The sequence below is a fragment of the Thamnophis sirtalis genome, unplaced genomic scaffold, assembly GCF_051295495.1.
Source record: "Thamnophis sirtalis isolate CommonGarterSnake01/CBP01778 unplaced genomic scaffold, rThaSir2_p1.2 scaffold_8, whole genome shotgun sequence".
NCBI classification, from domain to species: domain Eukaryota; kingdom Metazoa; phylum Chordata; class Lepidosauria; order Squamata; family Natricidae; genus Thamnophis; species Thamnophis sirtalis.
Window position 1 is genome coordinate 71573415 of NW_028261388.1, and position 21220 is coordinate 71594634.

Genomic DNA, 21220 nt, shown 5'->3' on the forward strand with positions numbered 1-21220 from the left:
TTCAGGAAAGCCTCTGGATGGTGAAAAATGGCTGAAAATCAGCTGCCCAGGATGCGCATACACGCTGGAGCTGACAGGGCAATGCCTCATGTGCCCTTAGAAATGGCTCTGCGTACCACCTGTGGCATCATGGGGCTAGGATCTAAAGACACTCATGATAACTCAAATAGTCTTATTATTAATTTAAGATAAAGACATTACACAATAAACATATAATCCTAATCTGAAACAGAGATAAGCAGCCTTCATAAATATGAGAGTTAAATCCAGGGATTCTATAAGGCAATAAGAATTAAACACAATTTTGGTAATTTCTGAAGATCTTCATTAAGGAGCTGAGAATAAATAGTGGATAACTTCCATTTCTGATCAGCCAGCAAGGCAGATTTGAAGTGGAAATAGGCGGACTCTCTGCCAATTGTAATAAATTCTCAGAGTCATTCTGCAAGATGAGTGGCAAACAAACAAACAACTAACATAATGGATATTATATCCTGCCTGGATTGGGCAGACCGGTGGTTTGTATTTCTTCACCTTGAGCTGTGTTGCTTTAAATTTTGAAGGTGTGATTCCCCAATCCTTAGGAGCAGGTTGAAAAGTTAAAACAAAAAAAAAAAAGCTTTAGTGAATGCGCAGAAAGACTTTAGAAATACTCTAGATATTTTATTGAAATGATTGCAGTTTTAATTATTACATATTTCCTACGGTTTATATAAAGCCTGCAATTGAATTCACTGCAATGCAATCAGTCCTATTTTGTATTTATGTAAGCATAAGAATATTTCTTAGTGTTTATGCTATTTCATTAGCATTTGTCATTTACCTTTTTAATGAAAGCATCATTTATCTGTTTTGTGAAATAAGCAAAGGTTAAGAGTATGCATGTATTGTTGCTTAATAAGATTGGATGAAGAAGACTCGTGATTGCTGTAAAGAAAAATATTCCTCCGGGGGAAGCTTCTTGTGCTACAGAATCCCATAAACCAAACCACTTGTTTATCTGTCATTCCCAGTGAGATAGTAATATAATTACTCTCATAATTATCTTCATTAGGATAGGGAATTAACTGCAACCGATTCCTCTACTATGTGAGTGTTTATTTTATTTTTGAGGGAGGGGGAAGTACTCTTCCGGGTTTTAATCAAAGGGATAAAGGATTATTATATTCACAAAGCAGAGACATCTGTGATGCACTCTTCTGACATTCTGTGTGCTAAAATATAGCTTGTTGTCCTTCAGTACCAGAATCCCTGTGCCCATTCCCTGACATCTGCCCTACATTACATGGTTCCCGTGCGACCAAGACGACAGATTGTCTATCCTCTGGAAATGCTTGGTATAAATGCTCCATCAAAACAAGTCTCTAAGGATCAGGTGGGTAACTAAAGCAGAAGCAAGCAAAAGGCATAGCTCCAGCTAAATGTAGAATTTGACAGATGGGATGACATTACTGCCTTAATGCTGTTGGACTGCTTCTTAATTACCTTGAACCTCATGTTCATGCCCTTACAGTTCACAGTCAGCTGTATCATTTTCTATATATTCCATTAAAAAATACAACTACAGGCTGCAGGTTTTCTATTATTAGAATTTGATACAGAATAATTTTATTATATTAAAATAAGCAAAGCTGCATTATGGAACTTTAATCAGGCCCTTTTCGTCCTTCCAGGAAGATAAATCCCACTTGCTATCCCATTCTCCCCCATTATCACATCAAATAGATTATCTGCATTTGGAAGTTCTGCATTGTAAAAAGCCCAATTGAATCATAACACAGGTTTGTATAACCCAGTTTCCCATTTCCCGCAGTGACCAGCCAAATGTGCCTGGAAAATTCACAGTTCTGTCTCAGCAACCAGTATTCAGTGACATACTGCTCCTCAGGTTCCATTTAGGCATTGTGACTAATCATTATTGGTAGTCCTTTCCTCCCTAACATTCTCTAATTCCTTATTCATCTTGCCAGGTGGTATATGGGCCTATGTGCTTTGAGGATGAAAATGTGAAATGCATATAAGTGTGCCATCTGTTGCTTTTCATGATGCTAACTAACTGGAATCTCTTTACACGGTTGCTGGATATTACTGATTTTTTGTTCTTCTAGTTGCCTCTTGTATATTTAAGAATAACAGCCAACGTAGAAGCTTTTTTTAGTATACAAGTGTATTTGTAATTTTGAGGGAGGTAGGATTAAAATGGATATTTATTTTCAGCAACATTATGCAATATTTGTATACACTTCACAGAGTTTTGGTACTAGTAAAACAAGCTGAATTATGAAAACAAAAATGAAAGAATAGCAATATGTGAACTAGATTGCAATTATCCATTGTTTTCATTTTTTTATGCTTTTAACTTCTGCAGTGCAGCTCTTTGATTTTAAAAAATGTATACAAAATTTGAAATTTTGAGACTTGCAAAGCTGAATATTAATGGATCTAGTTTAGTCATTCAGATCTGTTTTATAAATTTAAATAATTATAATTATTTTATGTAAACTTTATAAATTTACATCACCATTGCTGTACTTAACATATTTGGATTCCAAAACCGGAAAGACCAAAATGTTCTGGGTTTTGGTTTCTCCTGCAGTGGCTAACCCAAAACAGTGTGGCTACTCTTCCAGAATGCAATAGTTTGTTACAGAATTCAAAGCAAAATATTTTCTTAATTTCATCTACACCCCCAGCATGATTTTTATTCCAAGAATGAATGAATATTTATTCCCTATAGAAATTTCAGTATTTGAAAGAGTATTTTATTTAGTACAATAAGTTAAGCATTGAATTAGTGAAAGATTATTCTTTTATTAGTCCATGGAAAATATTTCAGACAGAAAATTTTGAGAAACCTCAAGGAAGAAATAGTTTATTTTTTGGAGGTAGGGATATAAGTGGATCCTTCAGTAAGATATAGTGAAAAATGTTAAATGTCCTTGTTAGGAACAATTTCTACTGATGTTTTTTTCCCAGGAATCTGCCTTTTGAGATATGTGTGTGTATCTGCATGTCTGTGTGGTGGGTGGTTATGTATATATAGACAATATGGCAAAGTGAAGTTCAACCAGTATATATAATTAGCTTGAGAACCATAATTATTTTTATAATTATAAGCAGTAGGTTGTCAACTTGTTTTATTGTCTCACCATCTGGGAGCATTTTGCTATCCATCTGTTTTATGTAATTAAGTAATTATCTATATAAACCTACAATGGGCGTTATAATTAACAAGAATAATTACTCTATAATGTATAATAAATTCATATATCTATTAATTTCTTGTTTGTTTGTTTCTGGCTACCAATTCTGTTGTGTTTTATTATTTCTCAGTTCTCAAAGTTGTGAAGTTTTATAATCGGTTTCAGGGATGTTTCTCTTGCTATGTAGACAAAATCTGCCATATCAAACAATATTCTTCTACCATTTCTAAGGTAGAGGAATATTGTTTGATATGGCTTAAGATCAGAAATGATTTAAATTGTTTAAAGTTAGCTCAGCAAGAAGAAGCTAAGATCAATGTAGAGATGTCATTAATTTCTTTATTTCTTTTTTCTCAATAGATTTTAGACTGTGTTTGTTAAAAATCCATACCATGTACGGGTTCTGGGAAGTTGGGGGGGGAAGGAGGAGGGGCGTTGGGGGGAGAGTGGAGGGAGGGAGGGGTACACATTAGGCTAGACAAGAATTTGGTGGTAAACTAGAACTATTTTGACACACAAAAAATTGTACTCCGATGTCTTACTGATTGAGGAATGATGAAATGCTTGTTTTAAAAGAAATAAAACTTTTGAATCTAAAAAAACCAATATTCTTCTGGTCTCTGTGCATTCCACATATGAGTTTGCACTTGTATAGTCATAATCATTCCACCCAGAAATTCTAGATTAGCTTTGAAATACCTAAGGAAAGAGTAATGGACACAAGTTTGGAATCACTTTTCTTATTTGTGAATCAGCTCTGAAGATTCCTCTGAATCTTATTTAAAAAATGGAAAACTTAGTAGAATAACTTACATCTTCCTTTATTTGGGTCTATTAGTTCCAATCTGACCTTTTCTAAATGTTAGAAAAGGGTGCAGAGGGCTTCAGTTCTCTATCACATAAGCAAAGTGAGAAAAGATGCTGAATTTGATTCCTTTAATTCCTGATTTAATTCAGGCTAAGCCAATTTGGCAAGACCAGTTTTGTTTTAGGAATTCTTTGACAAGTGAGGAATGCCGCCACATCCTATAAAATCTTTATTGAGCTAAATCTCAACAGTTCTTCCCTTCCAAGCAAACTTTGTTGCTGTTAGTCGCAAAGCCGTGTCTGACCCATGGTGACCTCATGGACAATGTTCCTCCAGTCCTTCCTGTCCTCTACCATTCTCTGGAGTCCACTTAAGCTCACGCCTACTGCTTCGGTGACTCCATCCAGCCACCTCATTCTTTGGAGTCCCCTTCTTCTTTTGCCCTCAGCCTTTCCCAGCATTAGGCTCTTCTCTAGTGAGTCCTTCCTTCTCAATCAAGATTATCTAGCTATGAATAGCTAATGCTGTACTTCGATAGCAGTGTTGAATATTTATCCAGTGATGTTACCTGTCAGGGAACCTCCAGGTATTTGTATAGAAAAAATGAGGTAATACTGCATAAATACTATGTTTCTGTTTCTAAACCAATGATAATAGCACAAAGAAAATGGTATACTGAAGAAGGATTATCTTGACCTTCCGGAATGTCATCCAATTTGGAGCTAAAATCACTGAGGCTAATTCAGTGGTAGGGAGAATATGCGGCTAAACAGATGGATGGATGGATGACTATTGGTACCAAAAAAGGAAGCTTGCAAAATGATTTGAAGAAACTCTAATCATGGGGGACTTTGAATAAAAGAAGATATCACAAAAAAGGGCAAATGTAGATTGAAACTTGTCCAGCCCTTTTGTTTCAGTCGAAGTATGCCAAAAGGCAGTAATACTTCAGAATTTCAAAAAAACATTTCCTTCCACATGTATGTCTCCCTCCCTTTTTTAAAAGGAGTTTTAAATGCCCAGACCAGCCCAAGGAGCCTGAGGAAGAAATACTTTTTGGAATTTTCTAATAATCAGTCCAATTTATTTATTTATTTATTTATTTATTTTGTAAAAGGTTTTTATTTTCCATTTTTTCATTTTCATACACTCACATATATACTGTGCATAGCCGGAGCCATACAACATTAAACAATAATCGCAGCAATTCCTCTTGTCAACAATACCCCCCAAAATAGAAACCCATTATACCTCTTCCACTATCTGTACACCTCCTTCTTCCACCCCCCTCCAACTTTCTATCTTCCCTCCATCATCCCCCTCTACCCTACTTCCCCTCTCCCTCTACCACTCCTCTCTCCCGATCCACTCCCTCCCTTCCTTCTCACCCTCCCTCCCATCCTCTCTCCCGCCCTCTCTACCCATCTTTCTTCTATCCCACTCCTCCTCCCCTTGGTGTATTTCCACTATATGTCAATGTACTTAACTTATCCTATTTTTACAGAGAAATTAAAGAAAAACAGTATACATGTGAAATCGCATTACATTGAAATCTAACACATCGTATCTAACCTGGTATATATCCCTCCCTCCCCCACCCTCCCCCCAAACACCCACCTCCCTCCCACCCCCAGTCCAATTTATTTTAATCATTATTAAGAAAGAAAGAAACCAAAAGAAAGTAACATTTAAATGCCAATAATATAAACATTGCCAAAATATAAGTACCCAATGAAACCAAGTAAAACTTTTTTTTCCCATGGTTATGCAGCATGACAGGAACCATGTAGAACTTTGCAACATTGTGTAGAATTTACCAAGTCCAAACTTGGTAGTTACCGGTAGCTGATTTTGGAATCAACATGATCTGACCTGGAGAAAAATTTCAGAATGTATATTAATATAGCAATTTAGAAATAGTCATCTACAATGATTCATATAAAATGTATTCAAAGTCATGGACTAGGAGGATTCATAGCCAGAAGCTAGCTGGAATACTACTATTGTTACTATATTTTCGTTTGCCATGATCATTCCACTTCTATTTGCAGGTCTTTGTATTTTGTTATTTTCTCCACTTATTCTATTCTGCTGTCTCATTTGTTAAATCTGGGAGGATATGTGGCAGGTGCTTATCTGTTTAAAATCTAAGAGTACTTTAGCCTTTTCATTTTTTATTATTTTGTCTTATTTTCTTGCTTGTCGGCAAATGGCATTTCTTGCAGATATTCCACTATATCACTGTTGCTATTTTGTTATGCCATTGTTTGTAATTGCTGTGTGATTTTTTTTGCAGAAGCAGCTAATTATTATTAATTTAAATTGTTAGCTGCTCAAATCAAGTGGATTCTCAAGTTGTATTAAACATGAATCTGTCTATTCTATTCATTTTTAAATTCTGAATATACTTTTACTGATATAATAAAAGGAACGTGAAACTTGATAGAGTCCTACTACAATTTTGCTACTATTTCAAGTCAAGAAAGCTGATAAGAGGTATTAATAGATAAGTCTAAGAAGAGATTGAAAAGGTGCAGTTTCTTCACTCATTTAATAAAAAAATTTATCTGGAAGAAATTTTGCCTAATAAAAGTGTATAAGGCAAATTTGTACAACATGTACAAGGCAAACTGAGAATCAGTGGATGTAATGATTAAGGCACCAGAATAGAAACCAGGAAAATGAGTTCTAGTTTTGCTTTAGGCATGAAAGTTGGCCGGGTGATTTTGAGTCAGTCACACACTCATCCCAACTCACCTCACAGGATTGTTTTCAGGAAAGCAGGAGAAGGAAGAAGTATTAGGCATGTTTGTTGCATTGAGTTATTTATAAAAATAGAGATAGGATTAAATATCTTCTTAAAATTTCACTTATAATAGTAATCCTAAAGCAAGAATCTGATGCTTTGAAAAACACCTACTACATTTCTGATTATTTGATTTGACCAAATTCTCATTATATATCTGTGAACCTAGAAACGTTCTTAAACCACAATAACCTTCAAGCGATATAGATATGTTGCGATCAGACTCCTCCCCAAGGTGGCTGTAGGAAGATTTTTCTCTCCAACAATCTGCTGTTTTTGCTACCAAAGCTGGTTCTTTGTTAGTCTTGTTTCCTGGATTTGAATGGGGGCATTTAGGAATGACCCAAGATGACTTTTGGATGGTTGTGGATACAATCAGGAGGAGGAATCTTGAAGATTGCAATTCCCTATGGGAGCAACTGGAAAGTTATTGGTCTATCAGCAGATTATTCTCATAAGCAAATCTTGGTTTTAATTTCCCTTTGAAAGCTTTTGTTTTGCTTTGTTTGTTATCTTTAAAAATTAACTGGCTAGCTGAATTTATTTCATCTCCCTGCTAGCTTTTATCTGCTTCTTTTGCTTTTTCCCTTTCATCTCTTTGGCTATTTTCATTAACAAAACTGCTTTTCCGTAAGGAAACACGTGTCTCTGGATAGTGAAAGTGCTTTTACTTTTACTTGATGTACATTTTTATTGGCCATTTAGTACAGGGATTTGTTATTTATCAATTTGCAAAAAAGTTTGGAGATTATTTTTTTAATCTGGAAAATAACTTCCTTGCTCTTTTGTCTGTTTCTTGTTCTGCCTCAAAGAACAAAAGCTATCTATTACATTGAGCAAAAATGTATTGGATTATAAGGAGGCTGACATTTGAAAAAACCTGCAATTCTTAGCTGAAACCTATTTTAGAAAATTGATGAACTCATAAAGACTGTAGAAAACATCCAGAAGCAAGTGATATATATATAAAAAAATCAAACCAACAAAAGGAATGTGATTTCAAAGCAGTAGATTCACTGGGAAGAAACATGGACTCAGAAATAACAGAGCCAGCTCTATACACCTCCCTGAAGTTCAAGCCCACACTCTTATATAATAGCAAAAAAACTGTGGTTAGATAAGTGGTATATTGTGTTTTTTTTTAAGTGCATGATTGAAAGAGATTGGAGAATGGATTTAACTGGAACGATTTCATTTGGACTTTTTGGGGGAAGGTAGACTGACTTTGGCGATTGGGTTTATTGTATTTAATCAGATTGATAAGAGATGCTATTAAGAAACAAACTGGATATTTGATCCAGGATCAATCAGGCTTAATTTTGGGGATGATTTGGGTTAGTTAAAAAGCTGTGGTAAATTTTCTACAAATTCATTAGAATAACAGTTTGTTAACAGAGTTTTGGAATTTTAATCTTGTTTTATTTTTGTTATTACTGTTCTTCCTGTTAACTATTTTGTTATTAATATAGTATATAGATGACATTAAAAATTGTAAATAAAATTAGTAGTTTAGTAGTTTAAAATTCTTTGGGCCTGTTTCATAAATGATGGAAACTAATATTGTTGCAATATATTAATCAGCTTTCAACTAGATAGGATAATATGCACCTTTTTCTCTTTAATGTCTTCTCTGTTTTGTTTTTGTTTTTGTTTTGTTTTTTGTTTTTTTTTAACAAAAATTGTATTTTAACTTTCTTTAATGAAATAAAAATAGATTTTAAAAATGATATATTTGTAGGGGTCATCATGTATTATGATTAATACATAATGATATAAACACAATTTTAAGAAATTACTTCTGAAAGTTTCATGGCTGTCCAAAAGAAATAATTAATAACAGATTTGAAAAATATTAGACAGATTGCTCACAATTATACAAGTTTGTCCTGTTAATATACACAATGAATTAAGAATTTCTGTAACACAGAGAAAACATTTCAAGTATTTATAACTTGACAAAATAAAGCACTGTTCTTTTTTTGCTCATCTATTTTCTGGCTACTCTGTTTCTTAACATACACAAAAACTCACCATTTTGTGGATTTTTCTCAACTGATTCATTAAGTCCCCTTTTCTGTGGTTTTATTGTAAACTTATTTTAGGAAATTGCTGGGAATTTGAGATGTTCATATATCTTATTTAGGTGTAATAGTTCTTTTTGAATAAATCATCCCCCCCCCCACTCTAAACCAGGAAATATAATTGTTCCTGATGCTTTGGTGATGAAGATCAATTGTGAACATTAATCTTGATTTAATGAACAATTAATACTTAAAAGTACTAATTTTGCCTAAGGAATTTTGTGAGTATATGTTAGACATAATTTCATCGATGGAATATTTGGGGAAGTGATTAGAATAGTTGAATTGCTTCAATCGTAGCTTGCACACCTCCTGCCTCATCCCATGCTTGAGTAACTGTTACTTTTAAATCATAGTAAAATATGAGGCTCAGGGAAAAAACGATAATTTATATTGCATGGCTATTAAGCACTTCGTTTCAAATTTGTTGGCCTTCTGAGACATGAATGGCAATTGGAATTAACTTAATGCATTACTAACATCTTGATGAATTGTATATTGGTTAAAGAACATGGGAATAACTATGAAGCATCACAAATAAGCATTTGGACTGCTAAAGCTGACTACAAAGGGATAAATGTCAGACACCTGAATGAAGTACAGGCTGAGTTCATAGCCAGGAACTGAATAAATGGTCCTCTTCTCTGTCACTTATTTTTTTTATTCAAAATGGTATATGGAGGGTTTTTGCTGTAGCAAGTGGCTGATTGCTGAAGCACTTTTACAGTACATGCTGCCCCCACCCAAACCCCAATGACAAAAAGGAAAGATTATTGTCTTCAGGAAAAAAAGGGAATTTTCAGTATTTATAAAAATAAACTTAAAATAAGAGATATGGAGTTCAGCTATATAGGGATCAACATAGGTCCCAATGAATGAATTAAATGGAACTGATTGCCTAATACCTGTATTAAAGATTTCAGACTTAAAATAAATAGTTTAAAAACACTATAATATTTTCGTATCAAAATAATTTTGTTTTACAAAGTTTTTTTCAAAGGAACAATTATTTATTGCTCAATAATTTCCAACATTAGGTTATTAATGATTTCTATAGAAGAGGCTTGGGTCAAAACTAGTTATTTATTCTTGTCTCAGGTAGCTGATGATTTTATACCACTAGTTGTCACGCAGATACATTTGTTCTGAGCTGATGGCAGGCTGTAAATTTCCTCAGTGTAAATGTCAGCGGATTTTGTGTATTATTGCCATTAGATTTCGTTTGGAAGCTTAAACATTACACAGTTATGAGGAAGCACCAGATGCCTCATTAAGAAGAATGCTCTGAATGTTTACTACTTACGTGCATGTGTGAAATTAACAGTAAGGTGACCTATCATTGCTTGGAAAATATGTTAGTAATATAGAGATGCTGACATTATTTGCTGTAAAATATTCATACTGGCTTGCAGTTAGTTAAGTTGATTTCTTTCTCAGTGTGAAGGCTGTTTAGATATGGAAAATAAATATTCTTTGTCAAATATTCTTTCTAAATATCATCCCAAGAACATCATTAGAATCAAACCTTACTCTTTCTGTGATATCCATTATTCATTTGCATTGTTGAATTAAATAGCATGAAATATGAATATAAAGGGGTTATAACATTTAATTTAAAACATTAATTTTAGTCATTTTTGATTATTGGAAACTTTCTTTATATTTTCGTATTGTATTTATCTTGTATGCCTGTTCAGGATTTGAATCCTCAAGGAAAGTTAGCTGTTGCTGAATTTCAATCACTGTTGAAAAAATTGGGAAATGGTTATTTTACATAACTTGCAGGCTTCGGGAAACATTGGAGCTGAAGTATGCCTTAAGAAATCAAACAATCTGAGTTGGACAGATTAAATCTCAGCAAGTGTCTATTGGGTTTGTGCAGCAAATACTTCCTATCTTATTTTCAAAGCAAAGATCTCCCAAAATGAATTTTTAGTTAACTAGAAATACCAAACATTAGAAGCAAAAGTATCATGGTTTGAACATAATGGGTATATTAAAAGTAAGGTTTCTATTTCAAATATCTTATTTCAGATTTCTTAAATTTCTGAAATTGTGAAACTTTTATGGTAAATTCAAAATACAAATTTTGAATCAAAATACATATTTTCACTCATGCCAAGTTGATCATCTAAAATAGTGTTCAGTAAAACTTGAAGTACCTGTGTAGAAAATATCCCCTTCCACATTACCATATGCTCAGAAATCTTAAAGGAGTTTAAAATATTAAGCATTATTATTTGTTCATTTGATTTACATCCCGTCTTTCATTCAGGAACTCAAGATATTATTCATAGTGCTTTTTCCACTTTTTCCACACAACAAGTTTGAGCTGAGTGGGAGAGAGACTGGTGCAAAATCTTCCAGTGAATTTCCATGACTAAGAATGGATCAGAACTTGGGTCTCCCTGCCTTAAACCACCCTAATTCTCTAAGACTTAAAATACAGTGTTAGTCATTGTCTTCATCCTTCTTTGCTCAAGGAAAGAGAGACCTCCTTGGGGAAGAATGAATGAGTGATGGCAGAAGCAATTTCAGTAATTTATCCTAAGAGCAGGAGAATTCTAAAGTTTTCTCCAACACTTGGGGGAAGGAAAAGGAAGAATGGTAGTGTTTAAACAAGAAAAATTGGGAATAGTGTTTTGTCCACCCCAATTTTCTCAAATTGAGCATGGGTGTTCATGTAATCTGTCATAATTGGTTTGAATATTTCCCTAAAGTTGTGACTGTCAATTCAGAAACGGTCTCCTAAATACAGTTGTTCTATTTAGTGCTATTACTAAATTCTGCACTGTATCCCAACTTAACTGCTTTGATATTAAAAAGGATTGATTAAGGAGGCGAATACAGGAAATCAGAGCAGACTGCCTTACATAGATTGGATTACTGGGTAGAGAGAGTAGAATCTGCCCACTCAGGTGCAAGTTGAATTACTCACCAAAAGTGCATTCCATTGCCTGCATTCCATTGAGCCATGATACTCTTCTTTGATCAAGAGGAATGTCGTGGATGTAATTTTGTTGGAAGGCTTTTTGCATAACATACTCAGCAGGCAATAAAATTCCCCATTTTGCACTATTGGCTAAGAGGAATGACACCTCAGAACTTCATTTATCATTTATTTAGTTATTATTTATTTATTTATCATTTATTTATTTATCATTTATTTAGTTATCATTTATTTATTTATCATTTATTTATTTATCATTTATTTATTTATCATTTATTTATTTATCATTTATTTATTTATCATTTATTTATTTATCATTTATTTATTTATTTATCATTTATTTATTTATTTATCATTTATTTATTTATCATTTATTTATTTATTTATCATTTATTTATTTGTTTATTTATTTATTTGTTGAGCTATAACCTTTAGGCTCATATGCAAGTTCCACTGAGATTAATTGATGTGCTTTGTTGCTACTCCCTGTCACCAAAAGACATTTTCTGCTATAGTATCTTTCTGCTACTTCATTTGGAAAAAGAACCCAAACTCAATGAGCATTTTGTACATAAAAATGGGCAGAAAAATATGGTTAGCTATACTAAAAGTTGGAAGAAATTTCTTACTGTATTTGTAATACTGCGCTGACAAAAAAAAATATGTGCATATGTCCGTGAATTTTTATGATGTCAATCTTCTGAATTTAAAAATCAAATATTCATTTTTAACTCCACAGAGCTGATTGGCCCTATTCAAAATTAATGTCTCGCCTTTCACATCAGAAATGGCCGCTTGTTAGGAGATGCAGAAAAGTAACAAGAGAGGCAGTCTGTCTTCTCAGGTGGAAACAATGTGACAGGTGGTCACAGCAGGAATGACTCATCTCAGCATAAGCCCCAATTCCAGTAATCAAAGATAATAAATCTTTTTCTGTTGTGCATTAGTTAATGATTACCATTTCATTCAATAATAGCAGAATATAAATAAGGTGGAACGTGATGGTTAATATATTGTGATATCTGAATATATCTTTTGGGAGAATGTATATTATATTTTATAAGGATAAAGCAGCATTGTGACATGATATCAGCCAAATGTTTAACCTCTTGGAGCAAGTTGCTGTACTGGTGAAAAAGTAACTTATTGCACACAAGGGCTGTTGTAACTAGGAGCTATTATATGGCAAATAAAAATGAGTTTAATGTATTGGTTGTGCCATTCTAAACTCACAACTCTGCTTGAAGAGTAGATGGCATTGTGGCATGGATGGTCTTTTGGGTTCCACCACAAAACCGCGGTGGACAAAAGCGCGCTCGACGAAAGCGCGTACGTGACGTCATCACAGCGCGACGAAAACATCCCGCTGTGAGCGGTAAATTTAAAATTAAAGCGAAAACCTTACCCTAACCCCCCCAAACCTAACCCTAAACCTAACCCTTAACCTAACCCTAAACCTAACGCTAAACCTAACCCTTAACCTAACGCTAAACCTAACGCTAACCCTTAACCTAACGCTAAACCTAACCCTAACGCTTAACGTAACCCTAACCCTAACCCTTAACCTAACCCTAAACCTAACCCTAAACCTAACCCTTTATGTGAATCGGCTTGCTTTAATTTTATTTTAATTTCAATTTAATTTATTTTTAATTTTTTTCGTCGCGCTGCTGATGACGTCAGGTACGCGCTTTCGTCGAGCGCGCTTTAGTGGAGCGCGGTTTTGATGGGTCATGGGTCTTTTGTGCAACTTGTATGCCATTTACACCTGTTCCTGGATCGCAAGGCTATGATCACAATTACTCATGCCTTGGTCACCCCCCAAGTGGACTATTTCAATGAACTCTCCATGAAGCTGATCTTGAAGAGTGTCTGGAAGGTTCAGTGGTATAGAATGCAGCAGCACAGGAAGTTATATGTGCTCCTAGAAGGGCATATTACACCTTTGCTCTAAAAGCTGCATTGACTGCTGGTCTGCTTCTGTGTCCAATTCAAAGTACTGGTTTTGACTTTTAAAGCCCCACATAGCAAGGAACCTGGTTACTTGAGGGACCACCTCTTCCTATTTACATCTACCTGTGCTATCAGATCCAGTAGGAAGAGCATAATGTGAGAGTCCTGTCTGCAAGGGAGCTCCATCTGACAGGACCTAGGAGAAAAGCTTTTTTTCTGCCATGACACCCACCCTCTGAAACATCATTTCTCCTGAAGGAATGAGGTTGGTCCCAACCCATGTGACCACTTGGAAAGCTCTTAAAGCCTAGATTATTTCAACTAGCCTACAGATTTCCTGTCAAGAGGAAGCCTGTGTCCTGGCAGTGTTGTATGTAATATCTCCCCTCTTGTGATCTTGCTTTATTTATTTTGTTTTTCCTGTGTTTACTGTTTTACTGATTTTATTGAATGTTAGATTTATTGTACGTCACCCAGAATCACTTTGATTGAGCTCTGTAAATTTTATAACTAAAATAAATATATCAGCTTGTCACATGGTGCCTTCATATTAAATCTTTTTTCCCCTTTTTCCTCAGAGGTAGTTTATATTTACAGTAAGTTTATGGCGTATATCTTCCAAACCCTAGTCTTTCCCCCTTTTTGGAGTTCCTCCTTTTTGCTGTTTTCTCCCTCCTCCAAATAACTTGAACCTAGCTAAGATAATTGCCAGATTCAAATCTGAGTGCTTTGAATTTATATACCGTAATTGTGGAAGAAGGCTTCTCTAGTAGGAAAGGAGAATGATGTCTTCTCTCACTCTTGAAACTTACCTGACAGTGCATGAAGGAACAATATTTAAATTGCAAGCATCTTTCTCATTGCTTAGTTCATTCTCTAGCATAGAGCAAGTTTAAATACTTGGTTTCTATATTCTTTGGAAATATATGAACTCAATTATTGTTACTTATTGTATATCATGGCTAAAACAAACCATGCCTTAGTACAGCTCACTAATTCAGAGAGTTCATCTTGTATACTGATTGGTTTAACTTATTGCATAAACCTTATTTGTATGTTTAGTACATTACTGTTTAAAGTTTATTGTGTTGTGTGAACCCACCTCATGCAATTTGGTCAATAAACTAAGGCTATATCTTTTGTTAGTAAAAGATGCAATCCCAATTACTGAATGATCAAACAATTTGCAATTTATCTTATAGCATCATTGTATTATAGTCATTTAACTTTATTAATTTTAACTGACATTGGCCACTGGATGTCATGATTGCACTGCCAAATATTATTTAAAAAAAATAAATCTGAAAACATTTTTCAGTCTCCAATTAGCCAAGCATGCATATACATTTTTGAAAAAAAAATATTTTCCTGAGAAATATAGACTACATCCTCATATTTGAACTTTTATTCCAGTGTTTCTTGCAAAAAAGTATAATGAGCAATGGGTGTATCTGAATAGTATCTCAAATCTGCCTCATTAATATGCTCTCAAAAACAGTTCAAAAAGTCCAATACCTTCTTAACATTAGTAGAATGGGGGTGGGCAGCGGGAATGAGATAGCTATCACTGATTTACTAGTGAGACCCAATTTCAAAACTTCAAACCTCTCTTAGTACTTTAATCTTGATGATAAATCATATAAGAGATCCGGACACAACTTTAGGGCTCTCATAGTTAGCCAAAGAATCATTTACCATTTATGCTATTAAATAAAAAGGCAGTAGTCAAACTTGACTCTAATCTCCCTAAATATCAAATGTCTTGACTTTCAAATCCTGTAAAAGAAAGAGACTGCACAGTACTAAAGAATATACTGTTCCATGAATTATAAAACTAATTCTATATGTTTTGCAACGGGCAATGTCATTTGCTGTTGTTAGTGCTATATAGGTAAGGTCTGGCTGGAGTATTGACTGATAGACTGATTGTAGGATTAGTATGCTTTGTGGGCAAACTGGTACTGTAGAACAGTGTTTCTCAACCTTGGCGACTTTAAGTCCTGTGGACTTCAACTCCCAGAATCCCCCAGCCAGCACAGGTTGAGAAACACTGCTGTAGAAAGCTGAGACATATGTAGGAGTTCTGGCAAGAGTTTGAGAGGAAGTGCATTGTTTTGATTTTAACTGGTTTAACGGGTTCCTGCATAAATAAATAAACAAATAAATACTTTTAATTGTATACAGTGTAGTAAAGTAGTGAGAATTACTATTGGTGTACCAAAAGCTGAGTAAATCTGTAATTCTCTTCTTGAATTAAAAAGTTCGGCATTTATTTGTTGGCTACAAGATGAAGAATTTTCTGGGCTAAGGAATCTCAGAGGTTTCTTTTAAGATTTGCCAGTTGGAAGAGATGGCATGGTCTATATTAAGGATTAGTGTTAAGAATTGTGTGAGTGCTGAAAGTTAAAATTGGGACATTGTATTATAAATTTTATCAGCAAAAACTGTATAGAAGAGTTTTGTGTATTGCTGCTATTTTTGAACAAATGACAGAAGGACTGAAACAGAATCAATTGGCAGAGAAAATAATAACTCATATTGGGGAGATAATGCACAAACATCATTTCATCTCTAACACAGTGCTAGTAGTAATGGATATCCATCTCCTCCCTCGCGTAAAATAAGTTTAGTGAATTTCATGAAATACATCCTTTATTTATTCAAAGGCTTATCAAATATTATTATTTGATATCTCACTGCATTAATTACTCATTACTCATAAAAGCATTTATAGAAGTCTTATCACCTAAAGATTTCCAAATGTGATTTTGAGCCTGTGAAGTCATAGTAGGTCTCGCAGCGTCTCTATTTGACAAAGCTTTATCTAATATTGGAAATATAGGCACTTCTGTTTACATATTTAAAACAATATTTAAGCATGTTAATACAGATAAAATTTAAAATGCTGTTGTATTCCCATCTGGAAAATTACAAGAGACAGAAAAAGTCTGTTCTTCTGTTGAAAAAAGCATTTGCCCATGTGTGTAATACAAAAAAAAAAAAGCATTTCTATGGAATCATAGTGTTCGTAACAGACTGACTGCCATCTGGAATATGGAAGATCAGCAATTAAGGTTATCAGTTGATGGACTAATATATTGTATGCAAAGATGAATATAAATCTGGTTCTCATAATGTAACTGCAGCTCGTCTACTTTGCCTACCTTTGTTATCTCCAGGTAGTGAGCATGATGAGAATATGAAGTGGATGGCCTTAATAGACCTTTCCAAAGAGGAGTTTGCAACCATGCACTTGCCTTGTCTAAAATAACTTTATGCTCTGTCTACTGGTGTTTCCAGATTTATGGTCCTAGAGGATTTCAATCTGCTTTCCTTGGGTCTGGGTGCAGAGAAAGCCTTCATGTTCATGGCCAGCATTGCAGCAGGCAGACCCATCCCACAATGGGGATTGTCACATATTATACATTACTTTTGTCTCACTGTGGTAGCAATATGGTCTGGGGTATATTACCATCTGTCATGAAAAGATGATTCCCTGTTGAATTTAGAATTTACTGCAACATGCCCTTACCTCCAGGCTTGCCATATTTGATTGATTCTCCCCAGGCACTTAATAGGCTCAATGGGTTTCAGAGGGAACACAAGGTTTTCCCTGGGGTTCTGATGCACAGTCCATATGAGGCCTTAGTCATCATTTAGAACAAGGGGGCAAAAATGCCTTTAGATTGGACTGCACCTATGTGGAACTCTTCTGTTTGCAAACTCTGATGGAGCCCTTACAAATGATGAAATGGCAAAAGAGATATCCAGAGTATCACTGGGGAAAGGGTAGAAGTAAATTCGACTTAATATAAGTAAGAGCATTCATTATGGCCTCTCTTGTGATATGATAGGGAAACACTTTTCTCCTTTTTTTGTTGTTGTTGTTCTTTAAGTGTCAAACGATGGCTCTGTTCAATGTAAACCAGTCCCTTCTTGGTCAGGAGGGACAGGAATACCTACAAGGTTATTGAGAACTCTGTTTTGACAGTGGGCAACATTGCTTGGGTTTGTTCTACGATGGATTCCAATTGAGCAAGTTCAATAGAGTTGAGGCATGACCTTGCTATATCTAGAACAGGGATGTCAAACTCAATGTCATTGAGGGCCCATCAGGGTTGTGTTTGACCTCAGAGGGCAGCCAGGGAGGCGTGACCAGGGTGTGTGTGGCCAGCTTGACGTCACTCGTGTTGGGGGTGCCTGTGGTGGCCCAAGCTCTCTGCAGTGAAAATGGGCTCCCAAGCACCGTTTTTGGCTGTGACTGCCTCCTACAACTCTCTGCCAATGAAAACAATGCTCGGGGGTGCCACATGTGACCTTCATGAGCTGTTTTCGCTGACAGAGGCACCGTGGGCCTGTCCTTTTCTGTTTCCAGCGCAGCCTTATGGGCCAGATCTAATCACCTCGCAGGCCGGATCTGGCTCCTGGGCTTTGAGCTTGACAACCCTGATCTACAAGGGGTTAATCCTGTTACTTCTGAGGAAATGGACTGAGTGGGAAAATCTATGATGGTGAATGCTATCTTGTCGATTCTGGAAGAAGAATAGTCCATCTCATTCACAAGATACCATATCTGGATCCTATAGATTTGGACTATTTCTGTTCAGTTTCTAAGCCTCCTTTCTGTGGAAGATTGTTGAGAAAGTGTTTAGCCTATTGCTCAAAAGATCCTAGAGTAAATTGATCTTCTGGACCCCTTCTTGTCTAATTTCAAACTAGAATACTGGTTTGAGACATCTTTGATCACAGTTGCTTATATTGTATTGAGACAAGTTTGGTTGCACTTGGTGATGTGGCATCCCAGGATGGGGGTAATATATCCATCTTGGCCCCCTTTGGCATCTTGGCAGCCTTCGATACCCATTGATCATGGAATCTTTCTGAACTAGCTTAGGGTGTTGGAAGTTCTGTTGTGATTCTCCTTCTTTCTTTGGATCTGGTTCCACTCAGCATTGAGGGGAATGTTAGTCCCTGATCCCTGCTTTGCAGGGGGTCCTTGAGAGCACCAAGGACCTCTCATTTCAACCCTGAGCTATTCAAATATTCTCTTTTGTTGGAACTTTTATGAAATATTCTTTGTTTAATTTATCCCATAGTTTCATCTGTACCCAATATAAATAGTGGGTGGGATGAAGAAGATGATTTGTATGGATTGCAGTGCTGATAAAATTTTTATATAATTCCACTATATTTTTTCTTGTACAAAAGTGACAGACCTGAACTGCACGAAGTGGAATTCTGTATAGACTAACAAATTGGTGGATATTAGCATTGATACATGAATTGGTTGCTTATATTATTTTAATAAAAAGTATATGTAAGATTACATGAGCAAGGAAAGAAAGGAGTCCTGGCAAGATTTTAGAATCAGCTTTGTTGCTAATTTCAATTTTGACTGGGTGTTTGCAGTAAGAAAATGTTTAGATTTGCGGTGCTTCAAACTTATTACAATTGTTGCTTCCTGAATCCGGTATTGCCACATTCGCCCTATGGTATTTTATATAAATAATGAAAACTTTGTTCACATAGCTACTGCAGATTTTGCCTCAAATAACTCACCTAATCCTAAACTGGAATTTCTTCTTTCTCCCAGTGGTATAATGTAACAAGAGCCACATTTCCATTTTGGAGATTTCTCACAAGCTTCATTCTGTGCTTTTCTGTTTCTGGAAACTACCTGGTATTCTTATTTAATAACAATTCTCTTCTCCCACTTTCTATACATACCACTTTTTTCTGTTCAGCATTTTAAACACCTCTGCATATATCTACTTTGAGCTGTATGGATTTCTCCCATTTTTGTCTTGCAGGAAATATGTTTGTACCTTCAGTATCTTGTTCCATGAATTTTCCCATCCTTCCTGGACCTTTTTCTCAAGTATTTAAAGTAATTTTGACAATTTCAACATATTTCATGGCAAATTGGAATTCTTTGGGAAAAAAGTGGAAGGATACCAATAGCTCTGAATATTGATTTCTCTAGATGTTGGAAAATTGAAATTCTCCAGATACGTTCTACAATTTGAAAGTTTCACATATTGCTGTGTCCATGTTTATAACACATTTGTAATCGAAATATATTAAGGAGTTTTGTTTTTGTTTTTTATTCCTCATGTAGTTAAAGTATGCACTGTATCATTTCAATCGGAAGTTGTCCTTGGAGCCTAAGATATCTGTCAATTGTAGAATAGTAGTTGTTGGAGCATCAAATGTAGGAATCTCTTTCCTGGAGACATTGATTTTTTGGTAAGTTTTTAGATTTGTTGTCATTTAATTTCACACTGGACAATTTTTCACTATATTTGTTCAATTATTGCATTTATGTCTCATCTTTTTAATGAAAGCTCGGTGTTATATACTTGTAAGTCTCACCTTGTTTTGTCTCTAAAATAATAACTCTTGATTAGGTTGGCTTTGAATAAACGACTTTTCAAAAGTCACCCAGGGAGTTTTCAGTTAAGGATAGAGTCAAACTGAATGTCATCATTTCATGTTTGGCACCTTAGCTATTACAATTTACCTAACCAGTCTATGCTGCTGTGATCTAAACTCTCTGTGCTTGTTAACGTACACATGGTACTGCTTCCGTTCACTCAGTGTTAAAGGCAATCAAGTTGACTTTCATTTGTGTATGGCATACATCAACAGTAGGATTCACTTACCTTCCCTACCGGTTCGCAAATGTGAGCGTACCGCGTCTGTGCATGTGCACCACCTTCTGTGCATACACAGTGCTCGCACATTACGTCGGGGCAGGTGGGCAGAGCTTTCCGCAGCTGTCGCTACCGGTTCGCTCAAACCGGAGAGAACTGTCTGAATACCACCACTGGCATACATTACGTGACCCGTCAAAAGCGCGAACGTCATAAGCGCGCCGACAACACTGCGGCGCTAAAACCGCGATTTCAAAAGCGCGCCGACAACAGCGCGCCAACAACAGCGCGCCGACAACAGCGCGATTTCATTTAAGGTAAGATTTACAGTTAGGTTTAGGGTTAGGTTGAGGGTTAGGTTGAGGGTTAGGTTGAGGGTTAGGTTGAGGGTTAGGTTGAGGGTTAGGTTGAGGGTTAGGTTGAGGGTTACGTTACAGCGCGCTTCTGTCAGCGCGCTTTTGTCGGCGTGCTTTTGTTGGCGCGTTTTTGTCGGCGCGCTTTAGGGCTAATTAGTCGCTCATTCATCGCGCGGTTTTGTCACCACGCTTTAGACACCGCGGTTTAGTCAGGCGCGCTTTTGTTGTGCGCGCATTTGTGGTGGAACCATACATTATAGCTGTGCCTGTAGTGGTGATTATTACTAGCTTTCACAGTGTTGATGATGTAATTCCAAAAGAAAGATCTCTTAGAACGAAACTGTTAGAAGAAGACATGGACACAGCAACTATCTCTAGTTTTAGGTTTAGCCAGGATGGCCAATGTTTTA

At 35.7% G+C, this 21220-nt stretch overlaps 1 protein-coding gene across 1 annotated transcript in view; it reads left to right on the forward strand.

The window, feature by feature from the left end:
* The window catches only part of CFAP61 (cilia and flagella associated protein 61), a 157339-nt gene that overhangs the window by 60814 nt on the left and 75305 nt on the right, over window positions 1-21220 (forward strand). The window contains exons 17-18 of the mRNA XM_087721896.1: window positions 1241-1375; window positions 19920-20047. Coding sequence (XP_087578022.1) covers window positions 1241-1375; window positions 19920-20047 — 263 coding nt within the window. The remainder of the gene's footprint in view (window positions 1-1240; window positions 1376-19919; window positions 20048-21220) is intronic.